This window comes from Mastigoproctus giganteus, chromosome 9 (assembly GCF_048544385.1).
Source record: "Mastigoproctus giganteus isolate SK-2022 chromosome 9, ASM4854438v1, whole genome shotgun sequence".
NCBI lineage: Eukaryota > Metazoa > Arthropoda > Arachnida > Uropygi > Thelyphonidae > Mastigoproctus > Mastigoproctus giganteus.
In genome coordinates, this window is record NC_143583.1 from 102,922,474 (window position 1) to 102,950,297 (window position 27,824).

The following is a 27,824-nucleotide window of genomic DNA, read 5'->3' on the forward strand; positions in this document are numbered from 1 at the left end:
TATACTTGGATCTTAGAAAGGCTTTTGATACTGTTGCACATGGAAGACTGCTACACAAATTGGAGCAGTGTGACATTGGAGGCAAATTGCTGCTATGGATAAAGGGGTGGTTGAGGGGGAGAAGACAGAGAGTGGTAATCAATGGACACTGCTCATCGTGGACTGATGTTATTAGTGGAGTCCCTCAGGGCTCAGTGTTGGGTCCATTATTGTTTTCTGTATTTATAAATGATATTGATGATGGTATATCGGGATTAATGTCCAAGTTTGCAGACGATACAAAGGTTGGCAGGGTTGTCAAGGACACTACTGACACTATGCTTCTGCAACAGGATCTGGAAAGGTTGAGCAGATGGGCTGAGAGGTGGCAAATGAAGTTTAACATTGACAAATGTAAAGTACTACACATGGGAAACAGCAACCCCAGAGCAACGTATCAACTCTATGGTACAACACTGACAGTGGTAGAGAATGAAAGGGACTTGGGGGTGGTTGTGCAGGCAGATATGAAGTTCTCTGAGCAGTGCAGACGGGCTGCAAGAGTAGCTCATGGAGTATTGTCAATGATATACAGGAAATTTTCCAGCAGGGATAAGGAGGTGATTATTCCATTGTATAAGGCGATGGTCAGGCCACACCTAGAGTACTGTATACAGGTCTGGAGGCCTCATTTCAAGAAGGATGTAGAGCTGCTGGAACGAGTACAGAGAAGGGCAACAAGATTAGTGAATGGAACAAAGGGGTGCTCTTACGAAGAAAGGCTTAAGTTTTGCAAATTACAGTGTCTGGAGACTAGGCACCAGCGAGGTGATCTGATAGAGGTGTATAAAGCCTTGAATGGTTTAAGCATGCTCAATGCTGATGGGATTCTTCCTCTAGCTCAGAATAATCACCTGAGAGGGCATAAATTCAAATTGAGGAAAGACAGATGTAGGATAGACGTGCGGAAATTTGCCTTTAGCCAGCGGGTGGTTGGTTGGTGGAACAGACTTCCATCCCTTGTGGTGGAGGTTGATAGCCTAAATAAGTTTAAGGCTCAGCTGGACAGGTATTTTGAACGAACAGAGGGGTGAAGTGGAAGTGGTTTTTTTTTTTTTTTTTTTTTTGGCTGATGCTGCATAAGCTTGCTTTCTTGCATCAAATGCCTCTACTAATGCTAATGCTAATGCTAAATGCTAAAATAATTAATGTCAGACCTCTTCCGGATAGCCAAATTTTCCGGATAATTGAACGTAAGGTAAGATTAAATATATTCTGTTGTAATGTATTAAGATAAAAGAAAGACTTTAAATATCAAGAAAAAAATTAATTTTATTTAATTTAAAAAAATAATAATAATAAGTTATAAAAATTTGCACATTTACAAATGTATGTATATTCGTATAGGTATTTTACTGCAAATTTTATGTAGACAAAAATTTAAAGTAATTTTTTAAAGTAATGTTCGATTGTTTTTTGTTTCGTTTGTTGGGAATTTTTTTTTTACTGCTAAATCTTTCAAGTTCCTTAATAATATGAATTTAATTATATTGCATTCTTCCTGTTTTCCTGCTATTTCTTTTCATTGACATTTTACTGTAAAAAACTGAGAAAAATAATAAATTGCACAATTTTGGACTGATATTATTCTTATCGAATCTGGAGCTAAACTAAACATAATATGAAACGAAGAGAACAAAATATGCCAAGGAAATTGGGTTTGCGGAAGCAAATGACTAAACTCTATCACTCATGGTTTCCTAATCCAACATTTCACCAGATATACGATTTACTACATAGGCTACATGCCTATAAAGACCTAACCAAAGAATTGTTTCATGCTTTAAAATAATCTGTCAAAACATGTTGTTTCAATATAGTAGAGCATGTTTTAAAGGAGAATTATGAAGGTGAACAATAACAGTTAGGCTGCACTTGGGGAAAAAAAAAAAAAAAAAAAAACCACGTACGTTCTAATCCTTGATGAGTATCTCTCACTGCAACTTCTTGTTTAACCACAGTAGGTTCCTCATCTTCATCACTAAAAATTTCAGAAGAGTCCATTACGTCAGAGGTTCTTAAACTGTGGAATGCTACTCCTCCGGGGGTCGCGAAAAGTAACCCGGGGGTCACCAATAATTGTGTCTTATGAAAAGGGGTCATGGATAAAAAAAGTTTAAGAATTTGTGCATTACGTCTGCAATGAGTTCCTCTTTATTCATGCACCTCCTGAAACATTCAATGTCCGCATCCATTTCTGTATAATCTTTTAAGCTTAAGCTTTCCTGTAAGTTTAGGTGATGATGCACATGCTCAAATAGGGTATCTAATCCACACGTTGAACAAGTTTTGCAGCTCCCGTGAACACTAAGTTTTTAATTATATTTAGCCGTTTTATTGACTTAATTGTTAGATTAAATTATTTTCTATAAGTAGCTTATAGACCTAGTCAAGCTATGCAGTTTATTTTGAATTTAGATAGCGCAATTTTGAAAGTAATTAATACCTCGTGTCCGTAAATTTACCGTTCATAACTTGCCGCCATTGTTACACGACACGTGTACCCCAAACTAGATAGCATAAGGTTTAAGAGAAAACTAGATAGCGAGTATAGTAGAATAAATTAATCAGTAAAATTTACTAATCTTTTTAAATTTCATTGTAAATTAAATTGTACTTTTTTTTAACTAAATAAATACAACGACCGAGTTTTTAGAAACATAATATTGTAAATTAATACATATAACTTGACAGGAAATAAGAAAGTAATATAAAGTAACTCGGAGATAATATTTGATGCTGAAATACATATATATAGTGTTATAACTGCATTGGGATACAAGTTTAAGATTATATTTTGTATTGGAATTTTATTTGAAATTGAATAGAAATCATGACTCAGACCAGAGCAGCAAAGCAAAAGGCTCAAACTAATGGGAGTGCTGTGGCTCAGGGGAGAACTGAGGCGGGGGGGGATGTCCTCTGAATCACAGCCTTTTGAAATCTACTGCTTGTTTGATGTTTGTGATGCAATAAGGAACGGGACATGATATTGAAAATGCAAGTCTTTGTGTGTGTGCGATGTAAGGAGTGGGAGGAAATCAGGTCCAACTCAGCATTGTTATGGGCCTATATGAGAGCTTGAAGGACAGTGGATGCCCTCGAAGGATTTAAATTGAGGGGCCCATCAAGCTCTCAGCTGCCACACATCAATGCCAGAGCTTGTACTTGAACATCAGAATGTGCTGGTACCAAAGGAATTAGTTGTTGTCGGTGACTCTATTGTCAGGGAAACAGGGAACATATTGTACAAGAAAGATAGGTGGAAGATTATGTTGTAGAGCAGATATCATCCTTTAAGGCCACAAAAGGTGATATTGTTGTACACGCTGGCACTAATGATATTAAGAGTAGGAGGTCTGCAGATTTGTTTAACAAGTACAGGTCAATGTTGAAAAAAAAAAAAAAAAAAAAAAAAGCCGTGAGTTAGGGTTGAATTTGTAAGTGTATGCAATTCTGCCCAGACACGATGTTGTTGCTGTTTGGTTTTTAGGAGCATTAGCAACTAAGGCCATATTGCTCCAGGGATATGTGGTGGTCATTCTTTGACCTTTCCGCATCCTCCGTATTTGGTGGCTCACAGGTTCGAACCCTGGTCTAATCAAGAAGCATGTGCTACGCACTGCTGCTCCTGCCCACCTGGCTACGGAGGCACCCCCCAGACACAATAGGAGGGAATATATGATGAGAGCCTTGTTGATTAATTCAGCCCTGGAGAGATTATGTAAGGCTCAAGGGGTAGAATTTTTTTCAGACTGCTTCTACAGGGATGGGATACACTTAAATAGAAAGGGTGCAAGAATATTTTCTGATGATATTGAGGCAGAGTTAGGTGGGTTGGATACCCGGACTAATAGACTAACAGCAGCCGGTGGCAGAGGTGAAAGTGATTCTTGCACTGCTTCTATTGATATGCAATTGAGCAGCAGCCTGGAAAGCAAGGCAATGGAGATGCTGGGAGTCATAGTGGAATAAGTAAATACATGGGTTGTGTTAGGGTAACTAAGAGTAGAAACAGGTGTATGTATACTTATGTGTACACCAATACTAGGAGTATAGTTAATAAATTTGATGAATTTGAGGTACTGCTCAAAACATCAAAGGCAGATATTGCTGGGATATCAGAGACGTGGTGTCACACAGACATAAGCAGTGTAGAATTGGAATTTGGGGAGTACAATGTGTACAGAAAAGACAGACAGGACAGGAAGGGAGGAGGGGTTATGCTGTTAGTTATGAAATACATAAAATCTAAGGAAGTGCATCCACAATTGATGTTGGTGGACAATGCAATGTTGAGTCTGTTTGGTGTGGCATAAGCACTGGGAAAGGAAAAATAAGAGTAGATGTGTGTTATATATAGGCCTAATGAATCTGATGAGTATAATGAACAATTCTGCAGAGAAATAGAGTGGGCCAGTAAATCAGAGTGTCTTATAATGAGGGATTTTAATTTTCCCGAGATTGACTGGAATTTGTGAGTTGGTCAATCACAAACTAGCAAGCCTTTTGTGGATTTATTAGATGATTGTTTTTTACAGCAGCTTGTTTGGGAGGCAACTAGAGGGAGTAATACACTTGATCTGATTATCAGTAGTGATTCTTCATGCATTAAGAATCTAAGGATAAAGGAACCACTAGGTGGAAGTGATCACAGTGTGCTGAAGTGGGATGTACTCCAAGAGGTAACTACCATCAGGGATAAAGGAAAGGGTTTTTGTTTCGTAAAGGTGACTACTGTGGTCTGAGACAGTATTTAAATTCTATACAGTGGGACCAACTGATGACATTACCAACAGCAAATTCAAAAGAAATAATCTTGGAAGCTACTAGGCTTTTCATACCAACTAAGAAATACTGCTATAAATTCAGGCCCAAATGGATGTCAGATGAGATAATGAGACTTGTGGCAGAGAAGAAAAATGCATGGGATACATATAAATTAACAGGTGACACAGAAGCCTATGATAGATATAAGCTGGTCTGTAACCAAGTCACAACGGAGGTCAGGCAGGCAAGGCAAATTACGAGAAATCTTTGCCAAATGATGTAAAGAAAAATAGCAAAGAGTTGTTTACTTTTGTAAAGAACTCTTTGTAAACTCTAGAAGGAAAGGATGAATCAGATTGGTCCACTTGATATTGATGGTTCAACAGTTGATGATCCTGCTCAGGTAGCTAACAAACTAAATGAATATTTTGCATCTATATTCACACATGAGTTATTCAGGGACAGGAATGCCAGAGGTGTATTAAATTCTGGCAGTAAGCTAGATAATCTTGTAATAACTGAGTGTAAAGTGGAGGAGAAATTGTTGAAGATAAACATAAGAAAGGCATCTGGTGTGGATGGAATCTATCCAGTTATATTAAAGGAGGCAGCAAAGTAAGTAACCCTTAGCCATAATTATGACAGCTTCCTTGGACTCAAGGAAGCTGTCATAATTATGGCTAAGGGTTAGTTCCAGGGAAAGTCTTGTCTGACCAATTTGATGGGATTCTATGATGTAGTCACAAAGGAACTGGATGCAAAGAATAATTTTGATATCATATATTTGGATCTTAGAAAGGCTTTTGATACTGTTGCACGTGGAAGACTGCTGCACAAATTGGAGCAGTGTGGCATTGGAGGCAAATTGCTGCTATGGATAAAGGGATGGTTGAGTGGGAGAAGACAGAATGATAATCAATGGACACTGCTCTTTGTGGACTAATGTTATTAGTGGAGTCCCCCAGGGTTCAGTGTTGGGTCCATTGTTGTTTTCTGTATTCATTAATGATATTGATGATGGTATATCAGGCTTAAAGTCCAAGTTTGCAGACAATACGAAGGTCGGCAGGATTGTTAATGACACTAATGACAATATGCTGATGTAACAGGATCTAGAAAAGTTGAGTAGATGGGCTGAGAGGTGGCAAATGAAGTTTAACATTGACAAATGTAAAGTACTGCATATGGAAAGCAGTAACCCCAGAGTAACGTATCAACTGTGTGGTACTACACTGACAGAGGTGAAAAGGACCTGGGAGTAATTGTGCAGGCAGATATGAAGTTTTCTGAACAGTGCAGACCGTCTTGCAAGAGTAGCCCATAGTGTCTTGTTAATGCTATACAGGAATTTGGAGGTGATTATCCCCTTGTATAAGGCAATGGTCAGGCCACACCTTGAGTACTGTATACAGGTCTGGAGGCCTCATTTTAAGAAGGATGTAGAGCTGTTGGAATGAGTACAGAGAAGGGCAACAAGATTAGTGAATGGAACAAAGGGTTGCTCTTATGAAGAAAGGCTTAAGTTTTGTAAATTAGTTTCTGGAGACTAGGCACCTGCGAGGTTATCTGATTGAGGTGTATAAAGCCTTGAATGGTTTGAGCATACTCAATGCTGATGGGATTCTTTCTCTTGCTCAGAATAATCGCCTGAGAGGGCATAAATTCAAATTGAGGAAAGACAGTTGTAGGATAGATGTGCGGAAGTTTGCCTTTAGCCAACGGGTGGTTAATTGCTGGAACAAACTTCCATCTGTTGTTGTAAAAGTTGATAGCTTAAAACAGATTCAAAGCAGAACTAGACAAACACTTGGAGCAGGTGGTTAAGTGAAATAGAAGGGGGTATGTGTTTTTTTTTTGGCTGATGCTATATAAGCTTGCTTTTTTGCATCATGTGCCCCTTGCTAATGCTAAATATTTCTTTGCTATTATCTGACTATTCTTTGCAATTAACAGAGGAAAAACATTTGAAATTTCACACATTGCATCATTCAAGGCGGTAAATCCAGCATGAAGATTAATTACTATATTTAATAACCACTCTTATATCACGTGAAATTAATAATATAGTTTATTAAGCTTATAAGCCCAAACCACTATACATTTTATGTTTCAGGCATCTTACTGATACCATCATTAGACCTTGCTGCTGACAGACTCCTGCTTGCTGATGCTACCAGAATCAGAGTATGCACATCAGGTTCTGGTGGCATCGGCAAGCCAGAGTCTGTCAGCAGCATGGTCTGATGATCGGTAAGTTGCCTGAAACATCACCATAATGTATAGCGGTATGGGCTATATAAGCTTAATAAACTATATTATTAATTTCATGTGGTATAAGAGTGGTTATTAAATATAGTAATTAATCTTCGTGGAAAACAACTACGTAACTTCCTTCCCTAACTATATTAAATTCAGATGTTTGAAGCAGTTGGCAATCGCTTTTTCATCAACTTTATCCCATGCTGAAACACATAAATACACTGCCTGCAGGATGTCGATTTTGCACTGAATTTTGCTTTCAAGATAGCACAATTTTATTTAATTGTATTCTTCGGTAGTTTTCCTTAAAACACTGGATTACACCTGACGTCACATTTGGTAGTAGGTACTTGACAATGAAGGGTGCAGTTATCCACAAATTGTATTCTTCATTTATTCATCAAAATTTTTCTATTCTTCTCATTCATTCCACGATCTACGCCTCTGATCCATTCTTCATAGATTTGTGATGTCATCCATGCCTTTTAGTTTGCTCGATACATAGTCGGTAATGTCTTCAAACCTTTAAGGCTTCTGGGCTTTTCCAAAGATTAAAAAAGAGGAAGCTTCTCTGTGCCAGACATGTTGGCTGCTAGGAAAATGGTAATCTGTTGTTTGGCCTTTTTTTCAGCCACTACATTTCTTGCCTTTAAGTGTAAGTGTTTTATCTGGTAACAATTAAAAAGAAAAATATTCCAGTTTCATCAGTATTGAAGAAGTCATTGTGGTCATATGTCAGCAAAACATTTTCCCTCCATTCCTTTGTGCCATCAATGTCTATGGCTGCGCTTTGGCCACACACTTTTTTGAAAGACAGGCCATGACGAGTCTTAAATTTCTGGAACCATCCATCTGAACTTTTAAAAGATTACCATCTACAGGAACATTTTTTGCACACATCATTAGCCATTCCAAAAGTATCATTTCAAGATCTGGATACTTTGCCTTTCATTCTTGAATCCTACCTATTGCAGCAGATTTCACTAAAAGTTCAATATTTTTTCCAATCTTTCAGAATATCAAACAGAGTACTCTTAGAAATGGCGAACTGTGTTTGGTTATGTCAGTCATAGAATGCACACCATTATCTATAACTTGCAAAATCTAAATTTTATCTGCAATTGGCAAGGCTAGCCACTTTCTTGGAGCCATACCAGTAAACATACACCTCTAATGGAATTAACTTCTAGCCAATGTTTATTTTATTACTGCACAGTGAGAAAAAAGCATGAGACACTTTTTATAAAATTAATAGTTGAGAAATTGTAGTCTTTGGACTAACAGATTCAGGACTTTATAACTTTATTAAGGATTAGCAGTTCCAGGTGCAGATGCTTTCAGAGTATTTGATTTTATTGCATCCCAGGAGTCCAAGGTACTTTCAAATTTTTATTTCCATTAGAAATATATCATGCCTTTACATAAATACAATGATTATATAAAATTAAAAACAAGCAGAAGAGAAAACTATTACCTTACTGAGGCAGTTATCACAAGTATGCTTAAGATCAGTAAGACAGAGCTGGTTATCAAATATTTCTCCAAAATACTCTAGCATTTGTAATCTACGACAGTCTGTTTTATTTTCACAATAATAAACCATTCGAAAGAGATTTTCCATGTGGGTTCGTTTTGCCTGGTAATTCTCATCATCATCTTCTATAAGAAAATATTTAATTTATCACAATTACAATAATACAAAATATATAATACAACAAAGCAGTTATTTTTAATAACTAATTCAATAATTGATCCTAACTATAAAGAATGTACTTATATTAATCAATAGCACAGTTTTACTGATAATGTCACCTTTCATTACTGACATAATAGTAGTAGTAGTAGTGGCATGTGATGCAAGAAAGCAAGTGTATGAGCTTATGCAGCATCAGCCAACAGAAGAAGGGGAAAAAAAAAAAAAAAAAATCACACCATTCTCTCCAAAATGCCTGTCCAGTTCCTCCTTAAATTTATTCAACCCATCAACTTCCACAACAACAGATGGAAGTTTGTTCCCGCAATTAACCACCCGCTGGCTAAAGGCAAATTTCCACACAGCTATTCTACATCTGTCTTTTCTTAATTTGAATTTATGCCCCCTGAGGTTCGTAATCTGAACAAGTGGAAAGATCCCATCAGAATTCAGCCTGCTCAACCCATTCAAAGCTCTGTGTGGCTATCAGACAAAACCAGTAAATTGAGAATTTTATAGATTTATCAAAGAATTTTGTGTAGTATTTTTATTGTTGATATATTAAATAACGTAAGAGTTAACCATTTTATGCCTCTCTGAATACGTGCTTTGGCATGGACTAGTAACAATCTTTGAGCTTACTGGAATATGACACTAGGAGTAACACAGACTGAACCACAGCTGGCACTTTAAATCCTTCTCTATTCAATTTACTAGTATGTAAGCAATACCCTACAGATAGATAGTGTGGTTTACATCTGATGAGTGAGGTAGCCATGGAACAGACTGCCTGAGCTCTATGCAATGTCCTGGATACTGAGTGTGTAAAATGTAAACACCACCACACGGAGTATGTGAAAAATTTCTGACCTGTCATATATTTCATTATTCTAAAATAAAATAAACATGATAACATTAAATGCAGTTTTAGAGTAATATCTTAAATATTTTTATTTTTTAGGATTAAAAAAAAAAAAAAATGATGTCTACCAAAGCCAATAATTTCACAAAAGCAGAGCTGTGCAGTTATTTTTTTTATTTTATTTAAAAAGGAATATCTTGGAAAGCAAATCCATGAGGATATAAAAGAGCCTTTGCATGATGACTGTCCATCAAACAGTATCATCAAGAATTGAGTTTCTGAATTCAAAAGGGCTGCAGTCACCAAACATGCCTTCAAAGGATTTAAACTGGGGACCCATTAAGTTCTCAGCTGCCCAGCTCAACGCCAGAGCTTGCACTTGAACATCAGGCAACATAATGGCAACTCCCAAAACCGAATGCACTGGTCCCACAGGAGCTAGTTGTTGTCATTGGTGGTGACTCTATTGTCAGGGAAATATAATGTGCCGAAATCTGAACATGGGGAGTACAATGTGTACAGAAAGGACATTGTGTACTTTGTTGTGGGTTCCAGGGTTCCCCTCATACACCACTGAGTTGTCTGTTCTTGGCATAAGCCAAAACAGTGCTCGTGTAAATGTAGTGTAGATTTTTGTAGGGTGGTGAGGTGTTCTGCTGGAGTTTTGTTGGCCAGCAAGTTGGGCTTCGTAGCCGGGGCAACAGACAGCTGGTCAATCACCTCCTGACTTCCATTCTTAGGCATGTGGAGGCATGCCAGGTTCTGCTATCAGGGAGCTCTTTCTGGGTTTCCAGAGAATTCTGAAAGAAGCCAGATGAGAACTGAGCCGGGCGGGCAGATAGATAGATAAATAGATGGGGACAAAAGCAAGAGTCATCCCCATAGAAGTCAGAAGATATAATGTATAAAGAATTAAAAATAGATATAGGAGTTCGACAGTCAGTGGTGTCCAGATTCCACCCTGATCAGGTCAGCAAGTTACTGCAAACCTCAGAAGTGATAATCCAACCTTGGGAACCAAGGTCAGCTAAATTCCTACTCCTAGGAGGGGCCAGCTTCAGAAATTCCACTCTGGAAGGAGCCAGTATGCAGTAATAAAGATGAATCCTATTTGGCAGTACCAAAAAAATATCACAAGGCAGATCCCACTCCAAATGGGTCAGCAGTCAAAAATGGTAGTCAAGTCCATGAGTGTCATAGAGGCAAGACAGTTCAAGAAGTCACTCAGCAAAGTAGAAACTCACAGAGGATGGTTATATGTAGAGAGTCCTGCCCCAGAGGGGTTTAGAAGTAGGTGTTAGGTTGATACTCCACGAAGTGCCTGGAAACAGACAAATATCATATCCCAATGTGGTCACTATTGACTAATAAGTTGTCAAGTGATAGTCCTGATTTGGACCTGAATAGTCTCTATGTTGAAACAATAGTTAGGAGTGCGGCAATGTAAGGTCCAGGTTTGATCACATCACAGGTAGTGAGTGCAGCAGAAAGATGTCAAGTCCAGGAGCAAGGTCTATTCTTGGTCTTTGGGAGTTTCTGGAGTAGGTATAGTACATCCTTTAAGATAGGGTATGCACAAGAGGTCTTCTGAACACGCTTCCATCTTATGTTTTGCCAACTGTTTTTTTGTAATTGGTTATCCAGTTTTCTCTCTGATCGCTCACTGAGGGTGATGGTAGATGGCTCTGTCTTTTAACTTCTCCATTAATGCTGGTGTCCCCCAAAGTTCAGTTCTTTCCCCCACTCTTTACCTCTTGCATATTAATGACCTCTTCCGTTGACTAGAAATCCTATTCGTAGTTTTGCCGATGATAGCACATCACATTCCACTTTCCATTTTAAGAAACCTTGCCCTGCTCAATCAGCTTCAACTTCTCGAGTATCCGCTACCAATTCCTTAAATGCTGATCTCCAGGTAATTCTCCAGTGGGGCAAAGACAACTTAGGTGATTTCAATCCTTCTAAAACTCAGTCTTCTCTTATATCTCGCAAAAAGAAATCTTCTGCTCCTATGCTTATCTTTGGTGATGCTCCGATTTCTAGGCAAAATGATATCTCTCTTTTGGGGATTACCCTGACTTCTAATCTCTCTTGGCACAAGCACATTACAAATATTGCTTCCTCTGCATCTAAAAAACTTGGTTTCCTCTTTCGCTCTCTGCGTTACTTTTCTTCAAAACTCTGTACAAATCACAAATCCGCCCAACCAATTAATATTGTTCCCACATCTGGGGCAATGCCCCCAAAACCTCTCTCAGGCTTCTAGATTCCATTCAGAAGAAGGCAGTTAGGTTAATTAATGACTCATCTCTAACAGTCTCTCCACTCACTGTCTCATAGATCACAGTGATCACAGTGTACTGACGTGGGATTTACTTAAAGATTTAATTACCATCAGGAGTAAAGGAAAGGGTTTTTGCTTTCTGTTCAGTTTTTAAATTCTGTACAGTGGGATCAACTGATGATGTTACCAACAGTAAATTCTAAGTGGGAAGCATTCAAGGAATTAATTGTGGAAGCTACTAAAAGTTTCATACCTATTAAGAAATATTGTTCAAGGTTTAGGCCTAAATGGTTGTCAAATGAACTAATGAGACTCGTAACAGAGAAGAAAAATGCATGGGATGCATATAAATTATCAAGCGACTCAGAAGCCTATGGCAGATATAAGCTAGTCTGTAATCAGGTCACAAAGGAGGTTCGGCAGGCGAAGGCAGATTACGAGAAATCCTTGGCAAAAGATGCTAAGAAAAACAGCAAGGATTTCTTTACTTATATAAACTCTAAAAGGAAGGGGATGAATCTGATTGGTCCACTGGACATCGATGGTTCGAGTGTTGATGATCCTGCTAAGATAGCAAAACAAACTGAATGAGTATTTTGCATCTACATTCACACGTGAGGAATTATTAAGGTTTGAAAATGGCAGAAGGTTATCAAATTGTAGCAGGATACTTAATGATTTTGTAATAACTGAGAGCAAAGTGGAAGAGAAACTGTTGAAGTTAAACGTAAGAAAAGCACCTGGGGTGGATGGGATCTATCCAGTTATATTAAAGGAGGCGGCAAAGCAACTAAGCAAACCCTTAGCCATATTATGAGAGCATCCTTGGACTCAGGGGAGGTTCCCACGGACTGGAGATGTGCAAATGTGTCCCCAATTCACAAAGGGGGATCGAAGGGTGACACGAGTAATTACAGACCAGTTACTTTAACTTCTGTTCCGGGTAAAATAATGGAGTTGCTGGTTAAAGATGCATTGCAGGATCATCTAGACAAAACTGCAGCAATAATTCAAACACAGCATGGGTTTGTTAAGGGAAAGTCTTGTCTGACAAATTTGATTGGTTATTATGATGTGGTCACAAAGGAACTGGATGCAAAAAATAATTTTGATATCATATACTTGGATTTCAGGAAAGCTTTTGACACAGTTGCGCATGGAAGACTACTGTACAAATTGGAGCAGAATGGTATTAAGGGTAAGTTGCTACAATGGATAAAAGGATGCTACAATGGATAAAAGGATGCTACAATGGATAAAAGGATGGTTAAGTGGGAGAAGACAGAGGGTGGTAATCAATGGATGCTGCTCTTCGTGGACTAATGTTATTAGTGGAGTCCCACAGGGTTCGGTGTTGGGTCCACTGTTGTTTTGTGTATTTATCAATGATATTGATGAAGGTATATCAGGCTTAATGTCGAAGTTTGCAGATGGCACATAGGTTGGCAGGGTTGTTAATGACATTAATGGCAGTGTGCTACTGCAACAGGATCTAGATAATTTGGGCAAATGGGCTAAGAAGTGGCAACTGAAGTTCAACCTTGACAAATGCAAAGTACTGCATATGGGTAGAAGTAACCCCAGAGAAACGTACCAACTGTGTGGTACTACACTTAAGGTGGTAGAAAATGAAAAAGACCTGGGAGTAATTGTGGAGTCAGATATGAAGTTTTCTGAGCAGTGCAGACAGGCTGCTAGGGCGGGTAATGGGGTTTTGTCAATGATATATAGGAATTTTGCTAGCAGGGAAAAGGAGGTGATTGTCCCTCTGTATAAGGCAATGGTCAGGCCACGCCTTGAGTACTGCGTACAGGTCTGGAGGCCTCATTTTAGGAAGGATGTAGATTTACTTGAGCGTGTACAGAGAAGAGCAACAAGATTGGCGAGGGGAATGAAGGGATCCGCTTATCAAGAGAGGCTTAAGTTCTGCAAATTACAGTGGCTGGAGACTAGGCACCTGCACGGTGATCTGATTGAGGTGTATAAGGCCTTGAATGGGTTCAGCACGCTGAATTCTGATGGGATCCTTCCACTTGTTCAGATTACGAACCTAAGGGGGCATAAATTCAAATTAAGAAAGGACAGATGTAGAATAGATGTGCGGAAATTTGCCTTTAGCCAGCGGGTGGTTAATTGCTGGAACTTCCATCTGTCGTTGTGGAAGTTGATAGGTTGAATAAATTTAAGGAGGAACTGGACAGGGAATTTGGAGGGAATGGTGTGATTTTTTTTTTTTTTTTTTGGCTGATGCTGCATAAGCTCATACATTTGCTTTCTTGCATCACATGCCACTACTACTACTGTTTTTGCTGCATGCCTCTTCTACAGATACTTCCATGGGCACTGTGCTTCTGAACTGGCTTCTATAATACCTGCTCTCTTTTCAAAACAGTCCGAACATGCCGCCACCAGCCAACATCCATTTACTGTCCAACTTCAAACTCACAGAACCAACTTTTCATCTTCCTCGTTTATTTATTCAACTGCTGTTTTCTAGAACAACCTTCTTTCATACGTATTTCCTGAAAATTACAGTGTACAGAAGTTCGTGTCTAATGTCAACAAATATCTTCTTTCGTCTTCTCAACCTCCAACCCAAGCATGGTACTAAGTACTATAGGTTGTAATATCTCTTGTGTTTGGGGTTTTCATAAAAAAACAAACAAAACAAATTGCGATTTAAACAAAATCGAAAATGTGTGAAGCCAAATTAAAGGATTCGTTGCAAGTGAAAATTGCACTTTCAGAGTTGATGAAGTAGAAGGGCTTACCTCAGAAGGAATAAATTGTATCATAAATGTGCAGTGGACAAACTATGTGCAGCATGTTAAAAAGAGGAAAACAATATGTGGGTTGGCAGAGAGTGGCGGTGAATGCTTGAAAATTTCTATTGGAAAATCCAACCCTTATGATTGTGGAAATGTACCTTTATGACATTAAAAATGGCTCTTTTAAGAGCCAAAAAAAAAAAAATAAAAACTAACCAAAATAATATTACATGAAGTTAAATAACAATTTCCAAACCTAGTATTGTCGGAAAACCAATGTGCATTCCAGTGAATGACTGCATCATTAGTGAAGGCAGAATGATACTTTTGTTTTGGCATAATGCAGTTTTTGTGATACAGCTACTGCCATAGGCTTTCTGAAAAATAGAGTCAGGTTTGCCACAAGTTTAAGTTCTGATCCACAACCCATATTGACTTTAACATCCTGCTGCCACAGGCCAACCCACAAGATTTATATTGGTATGTCTGAACTAATACACATGCAGGGTGACTTCCAAATGCAGCGCATAAAATTTTGGCAAGATGTCCCTATACCTTTGGTCATATAATGAATTTATAATCATTATTGTAGAGACACAATCTTCTGTTTAACTGATGTTATATTATTACATTACAGTATGATGTTGTACCTTTTCCAACTATTAATTCTAATTTAAGGTTATGAATTATTATTTTTATTTACATTTTATTTAAATAGTGCAATGTATGTAGCCTGAATATTAACAAAACCCCAGGGTCCTCAGCTGGATATCATCATTCTTCTCTTTCTTAGTGATTCCTTTCTACTTCTCTCTCTCTGTCAGGGTAACTTGAGATTTTTTTTTTTTTTTTTTTTTGGCTAATGCAGCATAAGCCGCAGGCTTCCTTGCACCATAGGGCTAATAATAATAAACGAAGAATCAAATCTTCAGGCAAATTTTCATAATTTAAATATTCAATTAAATCGAGAAATATTTGGTTATATTAACACCAATGATTATAATTAAGTCATCACAAAAGGATTTTTTTTTTTTTTTTTTTTTTTTTGAAGTTTTACTTATCTCAGATGCCATTCCATTTCACAGGGCTGGGGACAGGTTAGTTACCTGGGTTAGCACGCCAAAATTAGTTTATTATTATATTTTGCTTCATATCTTTCGGAAAGGCATTTAGTTACTTGGAGTTCGGTATACTATATGATTAATTGAATATATGTTGCATTTCAATTCTGATGTATTACTACTTATCTCCAAGTGTTATCTGATCTAATAGGTTCTTTCTCCATTTTGAACTCAACAACACCAACTACATAGTGAAGAAAATTACAGTACAGAAAAAACTTAGTTTTAATCTCTGGTTGATTATGGTATTTGCTATCTGTCTGCATATGATGAGTGGGCATTGGTTTTGGGATCACCTTTGTATATAGATCAGTGAAAGTCACTGTAAAAAAAAAAAAAAAAAAAAAAACATTTGCATTAAGAATAAGTTGCAGTCTGGACAAAGATTGTCCAGATTGTGACCAAACATTTAGCATGACAGTGCAACAGAAGTTATAGTTATTTAGAACAACAGGAATGCTACAAATGATAGAGAACAAATAACACTGCCAGGAAAGCCAACTTGTCTCTAAGTGTCATCAATCAACTTTTGGCAGTTTTCCCTGCATCAGTCGAGAGATTACACACAGAAATTACAAAAAAGTTGACTATTAATGTTTTATAAATATCCTTTATCTTAAATTAGATTTTGTGAGGAGGGAATTCAATCTAAACAACCCCATTATCCAATTCATCTGGAAACCAACCTTCCCATTAATAAAGGAATGAAGCCTAAATAATGAAATGCAATAATGTGTATTTATCCCTAAAGCAGTTATAGCTTTTCTGGCAACACACACACACACACACACACACACACACACACACACACACACACACACACACACACACACACACACACAGTATATATATATATATATATATGTAAAAACATACTTTCGATCATTCGACGGATCCTATGCATATCCTGATAATTATAGAACAAAACACACCAGGAACTTTCACCATCCCTGCCAGCTCGACCTGATTCTTGATAATACCCTTCAACAGATTTTGGTAAGGAATGATGAATAACAAATCTGACATCAGGCTTATCAATACCCATTCCAAATGCTATTGTAGCACATATTACCTACAAATACACACACACACACACACAAAAAAAAAAAAAAGTGAGAGAGAGAAAGAAAGGGGAGGGGGAGAGAGAAATAACCAGAAGCATTTTGTTAACCTAGATTAAATTGCTTTGCTTTATTACTATATATTTCTCCATTACATTAACAGAATACAATGGAGCAGTAATATTAAAGAGAGATCCTTAGAGAGATTGACACACACAGAGAAATTCCCTTATCTCGTATATGCTATATGGAAAAACAAATGATCTTACTAAATCTATAGAACTGATATTATTTGTGGTTTTCCGTTTCTTTCTTAATGATGCTTTCTGGTCAAAGTTCAATTCAAGGTTAGCATCATAGAGTAACATGCAAATTCAAATAGATAACTGCAAAGAAGTTTAGATAACTACATTGTATTAATTTTTCATGAATTATAGCAAGACAAGGCAGCTGTAATGCTAATTTATCAAACAACTTATAATTTTCCTTCAGCAATTTCTCTGAAAGCAAATAAGCACAAACTAAAAATGAATATTTCAAATGTAAATTATTTTATATATTAGTTCAACTCTCACCATAAGACAAGTAAAATATTTTTAAATGCATTTCTGAGTTCAAAATACCACATTCCTTAAAATGATGATGCTTCTGCTTTTAAAGAAGTGGAAATTTTTCAAATTCATTCCAACAATGCCATAGATCACAAATGTTATTGGTCTCAATACAATTAGCTTGTGTATGCAACATATAGCAGTAACCATTTTCCTTTGCTGCACTACAAGACCTTGAAATTACATCCCCATAGAGAATAAATAAAATATACATACAGTTTTCCCTTAGCTAAGCACGTTGTATCCTTTTAGCATGCATTTATAAAATTATAGCTTATATTTGGTGATTATGCTAAAAAATTAAAACACAAACTCAAACTCATAATTTATTCACCTCAAACACTAAAGGCTCGGACATTTTAACTCTGTGTCGCAAGTATCATCCTCTCTAGTAGTTTACCTTACATGAGTACATAGTCTCGGATATGCCACATCAAAATCAGCAGAGACATCTTTACTTATGCACACACTAGAAGTAACGGGATGAATCAACATTGGTCTGCAAGATATGAATTGCTTAACTGTTGATGATCCTCCTCTGGTTGCTAATAAAATTGAATAGTTAATTTACATTCACACAGAAGGAATTTTTTAGGAATTGGGATGATAGAAGTGTATCAAATTCTAAAAGGGTACTAAATGATTTTGTGATAAATTGAGGAGGAAAGTGGAAGAGAAAATGTTGAAGCTAAATGTTGTCGTTTTTTGGTTTTTAGGAGCATTAGCAACTAAGGCCATATTGCTCCGGGATATGCGGTGGTAATTCCCTGACCTTTCCACATCTTCCTGGTGGTGACGGGCTCGAACCCCGGTCTAATCAAGAAGCATGTGATAGGCACTACTGCTCCTTCCCACCTGGCTACGGAGGTGTCCAAAGCTAAATGTAAAAAAGGCAACTGTAGTTAATGGAATCTATCCAATTATATATAACTGGATATATCACAATTATGAGAGCAACCTTGGATTCAGGGGATTGGAAATGTGTAAATGTATCACCATTTCACATAGGGAGATCAAAAGAGTAACATGAGTAATTACAGACCTTAGAGGAGTTAGCTTGACGTCAGGAAAAAGTAATGGAGTCACTAATTAGAAGTAATCTAGGACTATCAGATAGGAATGCAATTATACTGCAGTTACAGCAAGGATTTCGAAGGTTTAGTGTCAAACAACGTTAACTACAAAATCATTTTGCGGTTAACGTTTTTGTAATTAACCAAGAAAAAGTCATTTAACATTTTCTTGGTTTACCGGAAATGTACTTACAGCCCAAGCTAACTTGTAAAGTACTACAGAGATACAGTTCCATGACGTGATATGCATTATTATTTGTATAAAGTAAAACTAAAGCTATCTGGAAAAAAGTGCAATTTTGTAGTTAATGTTGTTTGACACTAAACACTAGATTTGTTAAGAGGCAATCTTGTCTAACCAATCTGATTGGATATTATATGCAGTAAGAAAGGAAATGTATACAAAAAATAATTTTGGCATCTCAGCTTTCAGAATATCTGATACTGTTCTGCATAAAAGACTGCAGTACAAATTGCAACTGTGTGGAATTACAGGCAAGTAACTGCTACAGAAAAAGGGATGGATGAATGAGAGAAGACAAACCAGTTATTACAGTGCTAGGCATATGATGCAAGAAAGCAAGCTTATGCAGCATTAGCCAAAAAACAACTTCCATTTCACCCTTCTGTTCTTTCGAAAAACCTGTCCAGCTGAGCCTTAAATTTATTTAGGTATCAACTTCCACAAAAAGGGATGGAAGTTTGTTCCACAAACCAACTACCCGCTGGCTAAAGGCAAATTTCAGCACATCTATTCTGTCTTTCCTCAATTTGAATTTATGCCCTCTCAGGTGATTATTCTGGGCAAGAGGAAGAATCCCATCAGCATTGAGCATGCTCAAACCATTCAAGGCTTTATACACCTTTATCAGATCACCTCACCGGTGCCTAGTCTCCAGACGTAATTTGCAAAACTTAAGCCTTTCTTCGTAAGAGCAATCCATCGTTCCATTCACTAACCTTGTTGACCTTCTCTGTACTCATTCCAGCAGCACTACATCCTTCTTGAAATGAGGCCTCCAGACCTGTATACAGTACTCAAGGTGTGGCCTAACCATTTCCTTATACAAGGGAATAATCACCTCCTCATCCCTGCTAGAAAAATTCTTGTATATCATTGACAAGACACCATGAACTACTCTTGCAGCCCATCTACACTGCTCAGAGAACTTCCTATCTGCCTACACAATTGCAACCAGGTCCTTTTCATTCTCTACCACTGTCAGTGTAGTACCACAGAGTTGATACGTTGCTCTGGGGTTACCGTTTCCCATATGTAGTACTTTACATGTTAAATTTCATTTGCCACCTCTCAGCCCATCTGCTCAACCTTTCCAGATCCTGGTGCAGCAGCATAGCGTCAGTAGTGTCCTTGACAACCCTGCCAACCTTTGTATCGTCTGCAAACTTGGACATTAAGCTTGATATACCATCATCAATAATGGACCCAACACTGAACCCTGAGGGACTCCACTAATAACATTAGTCTACGATGAGCAGTGTCCATTGATTACCATTCTCTGTCTCTTATCCCCCTCAGCCATCCCTTTATCCATAGCAGCAATTTGTCACCAATGCCACACTGCTCCAATTTGTGCAGCAGTCTTCCATGTGCAACAGTATCAAAAGCCTTTTTAAGATCCAAATATATAATATCAAAGCTATTCCCTGCATCCAGTTCTTTTGTGACAGCATCACAGTATCCAATCAAATTGGTCAGGCAAGATTTTCCCTTAACAAAACCATGCTGTGTCCGAGGTATAACTGAAGTCTTGTCTAGATGATCCTGCAATGCTTCTTTAACCATTGCGTCCATTAATTTTCCTGGAACAGAAATTACACTCACAGGTCTCTAATAGCGTAGTATTGACATTTAATAAATTTAATTTATTGATTTTATTAATTTAAAGTATCATGCCCCAAACTAGAGCAACAAAGCAATGGGCACAAAGTGGCAGGAGTGCTGTGACTCGGGGGAGAACTGAGGGGGGCGATTCTCCAACGCATCACAGCCTAAAAAAATGTGCAACTTGTGAAATGTTTGCGGAACTCTCCGGAACGGAACATGACATAGCCATTGGGGATGTCTTTGTGTGTGCGCGATGTAAGGAGTGTAAGGAAATCAGGCGACAACTCAGTGTTGCTATGGGCCAATATGAGAGTTTGAAGGACAGGGTGGATGCCCTCGAAAGATCTAAATTGAGAGGCCCATCAGGCTCTCAGCTGCCCACATCAACGCCAGAGCTTGCACTTGGTCATCACGCAACACAGCGGCAACCCCCAAGGCAGAATGCGCTGGTCCCACAGGAACTAGTAGTTGTTGGTGACTCTAATGTCAGGGAAACGGGAAACATGCTTTGTAAAAAGGATAGGTGGAACAGGACCAGGGTATGTCTGCCAGGGGCAAAGGTTGATGACGTTGTAGAGCAGATATCATCTTTTAAGGGCACAAAAGGTGATATAGTTGTACACGTTGGCACTAATGATATTAGGAGTAGGAGACCGGCAGAATTACTTAACAAGTACAGGTCACTGTTGAACAAAAGCCGAGAATCAGGGTCGAATTTGAAAGTGTCTGCAATGCTGCCCAGACATGATAAAAGGGAGTATATGATGAGAGCCTTGTCGATCAATTCGGCCCTGGAAAGAATGTGCAAGGCTCAAGGGGTAGAATTTTTTTCAGCCTGGACTGTACTTGTTAACAGGAGAGACTGCTTCTATAGGGATGGGATACACTTAAATAGAAAGGGTGCAAGAATATTTGCTGATGATATTGAGGCAGTGTTAGGTGGGTCGGAAAACTGCTAGCTTGGGGGGATACAAGAACTAATAGTTTAACAGTAGCCTTAGGCACCGACCGGGCTAGTCGGGTGGCTAAAGTGCCTGCCCGGCAACCCAAAGGTCGCGGGTTCGATTCCCACCTCGGGCTTGGATCAAAGTACTGCAAAAACCTTGGGAGGTGCATTATGGCCATAGAAGCCTATGCGTCAACAACTACCAAAAAAAAAGTAGCCGTAGGCAAAGGTGAAGGTGATTCTTGCACAACTTCTATTAGAATAAGTAGCGACCTGGAGCGAGGAGTGTTGGGGGTTTCAGGGACGGATGGCAGTCATCCTGAAATAGGAGGGTATATGGGATGTGTTAGGGTAACTAAGAATAGGAGTAGGAGCATGTATGCTTGCATGTATACCAATGCTAGAAGTACAGTAAATAAATTTGATGAATTTGAAGTGTTGTCAAGACATCAAAGGCGGATATTGTTGGGATAGCAGAGACGTGGTGTCACACAGATATAAGGAATGCTGAACTGGAATTTGGGGAGTACAATGTGTACAGAAAGGATAGAGAGCGAGGAGGTGTTATGCTGTTAATTAAGAAAAACATAAAATCAAAAGAAGTGCATCCAGTTGATATAGATGAACAGTGCACTGTTGAGTCAGTTTGGTGTGACATAAGCACTGCAAAAGCAAAAAGCAAAAGCAAAGAGTAGGCGTGTGTTATAGGCCTAATGACTCGAATGAGTACAATGAACAATTGTACAGAGAAATAGAGTGGACTAGTAAATCGGAATGTCTTATAATGGGGGATTTTAACTTCCCAGATATTGACTGGAACTTGTGGGTTGGTCACTCACACACTAGTAAGACTTTTGTGGATTTATTGGATGATTGTTTTCTGCAGCAGCATGTTCGAGAGGCAACCAGAGAAAGTAATACTCTTGATCTGGTTATCAGCAGTGATATTCGTGTATTAAGAATTTGCAGATAAAGGAACCACTAGGTGGCAGTGATCACAGTGAAAATGGCAGAAGGTTATCAAATTCTAGCAGGATACTTAATGATTTTGGAATAACTGAAAGCAAAGTGGAGGAGAAATTGTTGACGTTAAACATAAGAAAAGCACCTGGGGTGGATGGGATCTATCCAGTTATATTAAAGGAGGCGGGAAAGCAACTAAGCAAACCCTTAGCCATAATTATGAGAGTGTCCTTGGACTCAGGGGAGGTTCCCACGGACTGGAGATGTGCAAATGTATCCCCAATTCACAAAGGGGGATCGAAAGGTGACACGAGTAATTACAGACCAGTTAGCTTAACTTCTGTTCTGGGTAAAATAATAGAGTCACTGGTTAAAGATGTATTGCAGGATCATCTAGACAAGACTGCATCAATAATTCAGACATAGCATGGGTTTGTTAAGGGAAAGTCTTTTCTGACAAATTTGATAGGATATTATGATGTGGATACAAAGGAACTGGATGCAAAAAATAATTTTGATATCATATATTTGGATTTCAGGAAAGCTTTTGACACTGTTGCACATGGAAGACTATTGTACAAATTGGAGCAGAATGGTATTAAGGGTAAGTTGCTACAATGGATAAAAGGATGGTTAGGTGGGAGAAGACAGAGGTTGGTAATCAATGGGTGCTGCTCACCTTGGGCTAATTAGTGGAGTCCCACAGGGTTCAGTGTTAGGTCCACTGTTGTTTTGTATATTTATCAATGATATTGATGAAGGTATATCGGGCTTAATGTCGAAGTTTGGAGATGGTACAAAGGTTGGCAGGGTTGTTAATGACAGTAATGGCAGTGTGCTACTGCAACAGGATCTAGATAATTTGGGCAAGATGGGCTAAGAAGTGGCAACTGAAGTTTAACCTTGGCAAATACAAAGTACTGCATATGGGTAGAAGTAACCGCAGAGAAACGTACCAACTGTGTGGTACTACACTTAAGGTGGCAGAAAATGAAAAAGAGCTGGAAGTAATTGTGCAGGCAGATATGAAGTTTTCTGAGCAATGCAGACAGGCTGCCAGGGCAGGTCATGGGGTTTTGTCAATAATATATAGGAATTTTGCTAGCAGGGAAAAGGAGGTGATTATCCCTCTGTATAAGGCATTGGTCTGGCCATGCCTTGAGTACTGCATACAGGTCTGGAGGCCTCATTTTAGGAAGGATGTAGATTTACTTGAGCGTGTACAGAGAAGGGCAACAAGATTGGTGAGGGGAATGAAGGGATCCTCTTACCAAGAGAGGCTTAAGTTCTGCAAATTGCAGTGGCTGGAGCCTAGGCACCTGTGCAGTGATCTGATTGAGGTATATAAGGCCTTGAATGGGTTGAGCATGCTGAATTCTGATGGGATTCTTCCACTTGTTCAGATTACGAACCTAAGGGGGCATAAATTCAAATTAGAAAAGACAGATGTAGAATAGATGTGCGGAAATTTGCCTTTAGCCAGCGGGTGGTTAATTGCGGGAACAAACTTCCATCTGTTGTTGTGGAAGTTGATGGGTTGAATAAATTTAAGGAGGAACTGGACAGGCATTTTGGAGAGAATGGTGTGATTTTTTTTTTTTTTTTTGGCTGATGCTGCATAAGCTCATACACTTGCTTTCTTGCATTACATGCCACTGCCACTACTACTACTACTTTGTCAGCCTTTGATCCTCCTTTGTGAATTGGTATCACATCTGCACATCTCCAGTCTGTGAGAACTTCCCTTGAGTCCAAGGATGCTCTCATAATTATGGCTAAGGGCTTGCTTAGTTGTTTTTCCGCCTCCTTTAATATAACTGGATAGATCCCATCCACCCCAGGTGCTTTTTTTATGTTTATCTTCAACAATTTCTCCTCCACTTTCCTCTCAGTTATTACAAAATCATCTAGCTCACTGCCAGAGTTTACTTCACCTCTGGCATTCCCCTTACTGAATAACTCCTCATGTGTGAATGTAGATGCAAAATACTCGTTTAGTTTGTTAGCCACCTGAGCAGGATCCTCAACTGTTGAACCATCAATATCCAGTGGACCAATCTGATTCATCCCTTTCCTTCTAGAGTTTACATAGGTAAAGAACTCTTTGTTGTTTTTCTTTGCATCCTTTGCCAAGGATTTCTCATAATCTGCCTTTGCCTGCCTAATCTTATATCTATCATAGGCTTCATTTGTCACCCATTAATTTATATGTATCCATGCATTTTTCTTCTCTGCCATATGTCTTCTTAGTTCATCTGACATCCATTTAGGCCTAAACCTTGAACAATATTTCTTAGTTGGTATGTAAAGCCTAGTAGCTTCCAAGATAAGTTCTTTGAATGCTTCCCATTTTGAATTTGCCGCTGGTAACATTATCAGTTGGTCCCACTGTATAGAATTTAAATATTGTCTCAGACCATCATAGTCGCCTTTACGAAAGCAAAAACCCTTCCCTTTACCCTTGATGGTAGTTACCTCTTTGAGTAAATCCTACTTCAGCACACTGTGATCACTGCCACCTAGTAGTTCCTCTTATCTGTAGATTCTTAATGCAAGAAGAATCACTACTGATAATCAGATCTAGAGTATTACTCCCTCTAGTTGCCTCCCGAACATGGTGATGTAGAACATCAGCATGTTCTATTAGTGGGCCAGTAAATCCACAAAAGCCTTGCTAGTGTGTGAGTGACCAACCCTCATATTCCAGTCAATATCTGAGAAATCCCCATTATAAGACTCTCTGATTTACTGGCCCGCTCTGTTTCCCTATACAGTTTCTTATTATACTCATCAGAGTCATTAGGCCTATAGCACACTGCTACTCTCAATTTTCATCTCCCAATGCTTATGTCACACTAAACTGACTCGACACTGCACTGTCCAGCAACGTCGACTGGCTTCAATTCCTTGGATTTTATGTGTTCCTTAACTAATAGCATAACCCCTCCTCCCTTCCTATCCTTTCTGTATACATTGTACTCCCCAAATTCCAGTTCTGCCTTCCTTATATCTGTGTGACACCACTGATATCCCAACAATATCTGCCTTTGATGTTTTGAGCAATACCTCAGATTCATCAAATTTATTTACCAAACTCCTAGCATTGGTGTACATGCAAGTATACATGCACCTGTTCCTATTCTTATCTACCCTAACACAACCCATGTGTTTACTTGTACTGCAATGACTCCCAGCAGTCTCTGAAATATCCTGCATCCTATTTTCCAGGCTGCTGCTCATTCCAATAGAAGCAGTGCAAGAATCACTTTCACCTCTGCCACTGGTTACTGTTAATCTATTAGTCCTTGTATCTCCCCAAGCTAGCAGGTTTCTGACCTACCTAACACTGCCTCGATAGCATCAGCAAATATTCTTGTACCCTTTCTATTTAAGTGTATCCCATCCCTGTAGAAGCAGTCTCTCCTGTTAACAAGTACAGACCAGGCTGAAAAAAATTCTACCCCTTGAGCCTTGCACAATCTTTCCAGGGCCCAATTGATTGACAAGGCTCTCATCATATACTCCCTCCTATCGTGTCTGGGCAGAATTGCAGACACTTTCAAATTCAATCCTAATTCACTGCTTTTTTTTTTAACAGTGACCTGTACTTGTTAAGTAATTCTGCCGGTCTCCTACTCTTAATATCATTAGTGCCAACGTGTACAACTATATCACCTTTTGTGTCCTTAAAAGATGATATCTTCTCTACAACGTCATCAACCTTTGCCCCTGCAGACATACCGCGGCCCTGTTCCATCTATCCTTTTTACAAAGCATGTTCCCCATTGCCCTGACAATAGAGTCACCAACAACTACTAGTTCCTGTGGCACCAGCGCATTCTGCCTTGGGGGTTGCCGCTGTGTTGCGTGATGACCAAGTGCAAGCTCTGGCTGGTGGCGCCTCCATAGCCAGGTGGGAAGGAGCAGCAGTGCATAGCAGACGTTTCTTGATTAGACCGGGGTTCGAGTCCGTCACCACAAAATACGGAGGATGCGGAAAGGTCAGGAAATGACCACTGCATATCCCGCAGCAATATGGCCTTAGTTGCTAATGCTCCTAAAAACCAAATAACATAAAAAACAAAATAACAACAGCAAGCTCTGGCGCTGATGTGGGCAGCTGAGAGCTTGATGGGCCCTTCAATTTAGATCCTTCGAGGGCATCCACCCTGTCCTTCAAGCTCTCATATAGGCCCATAACAACGCTGAGTTGTCACCTGATTTCCTTACACTCCTTACATCGTGCAAAGACATCCCCCATGGCAATATCATGTCCCATACCTGATTGCTCCACAAACATCAAGCATATATTTATAAATGATATCGATGATTGCATATCATCCTTAAGTAGGCAGGGAGGTTAATTACAGAAATCAGGGTATGCTACTTCAACAAGATCTAGAAAAATTAGGCAGTGGGCTCAGAAATGACAACTGAAGTTTAACACTGATAAATGTAAGGTTAATACATATAGGTAGCAGTAATCCCAGATTAATTCACCAACTATACTCAAGGTAGTGGAAAATGAAAAAGACCTGGGGGTAACTGTGCAGTCAGATATGAATTCTCTGAGCAGTCCAGGCAGGTGCCAGATGAGCTCATGGAGTTTTGCGGAAAAAAAAAAAAAAAAAAAATTGCAAAAACATCCAACTACACATTCACCTATTCCTACCATCCAAGGAGTTGTCTAGTTCTTCCTTAAATTTATTCAACCATCCACTTCCACAATGACAGATGGAAACCTGTTCCAAAATTCAACCATCTGCTCGCTGAAAGCAAACTTCCACACATCTATCCTGCAACTATCCTTCCTCAACTTGAATGTATGCCCCCTCATGTGGAATCTCAGGAAGTGAAACTACACATTCACCTATTCCTACCATCCAAGGAGTTGTCTAGTTCTTCCTTAAATTTATTCAACCATCCACTTCCACAATGACAGATGGAAACCTGTTCCAAAATTCAACCATCTGCTCGCTGAAAGCAAACTTCCACACATCTATCCTGCAACTATCCTTCCTCAACTTGAATGTATGCCCCCTCATGTGGAATCTCAGGAAGTGGAAGAATGCCAATTAACATTCAGCTTACTCAATTCATTCAAGGCTATAAATACCTCAATCAAATTTCCCCACAGTTGTCTAAGTCTCGAGATGTTGCAATTTTCAGAACTGAAACCTTTCTAGGTAAAAGCATCCTTTTGTTCCCTTCACCAATCTGACTGCCCTTCTCTGCACCTGTTCCAACAGATCTACATCATTCTAAAAATAAGACCTCCAGACCTGTATACAAGACATGGCCTTATACAAAGGGATAATCACCTCGTCACCTCGTTAGCAGGGATAACGAAGTGATTATACAAAGGGATAATCACCTCATTATCCGTGCTAGCAAAGTTTCTGTATAAAATTGACAAACCCTCTGAGCTGTCCTGGCAGCATCTTTGCACTGCTCAGAGAATTTCATGTCTGACTGCACAATTACCCTCAGGTCTTTTTCATTCTCCACTACTCTGAGTGTACTCC

General features: G+C 38.9%; 1 protein-coding gene across 1 annotated transcript in view; it reads right to left on the reverse strand.

The window, feature by feature from the left end:
* Positions 1 to 27,824, reverse strand: part of LOC150080603 (recQ-like DNA helicase Blm) — a 200,546-nt gene that overhangs the window by 73,457 nt on the left and 99,265 nt on the right. The window contains exons 10-11 of the mRNA XM_090381153.1: positions 16,673 to 16,868; positions 8,543 to 8,727 (exon numbers count right to left, since the gene is read on the reverse strand). Coding sequence (XP_090237279.1) covers positions 8,543 to 8,727; positions 16,673 to 16,868 — 381 coding nt within the window. The remainder of the gene's footprint in view (positions 1 to 8,542; positions 8,728 to 16,672; positions 16,869 to 27,824) is intronic.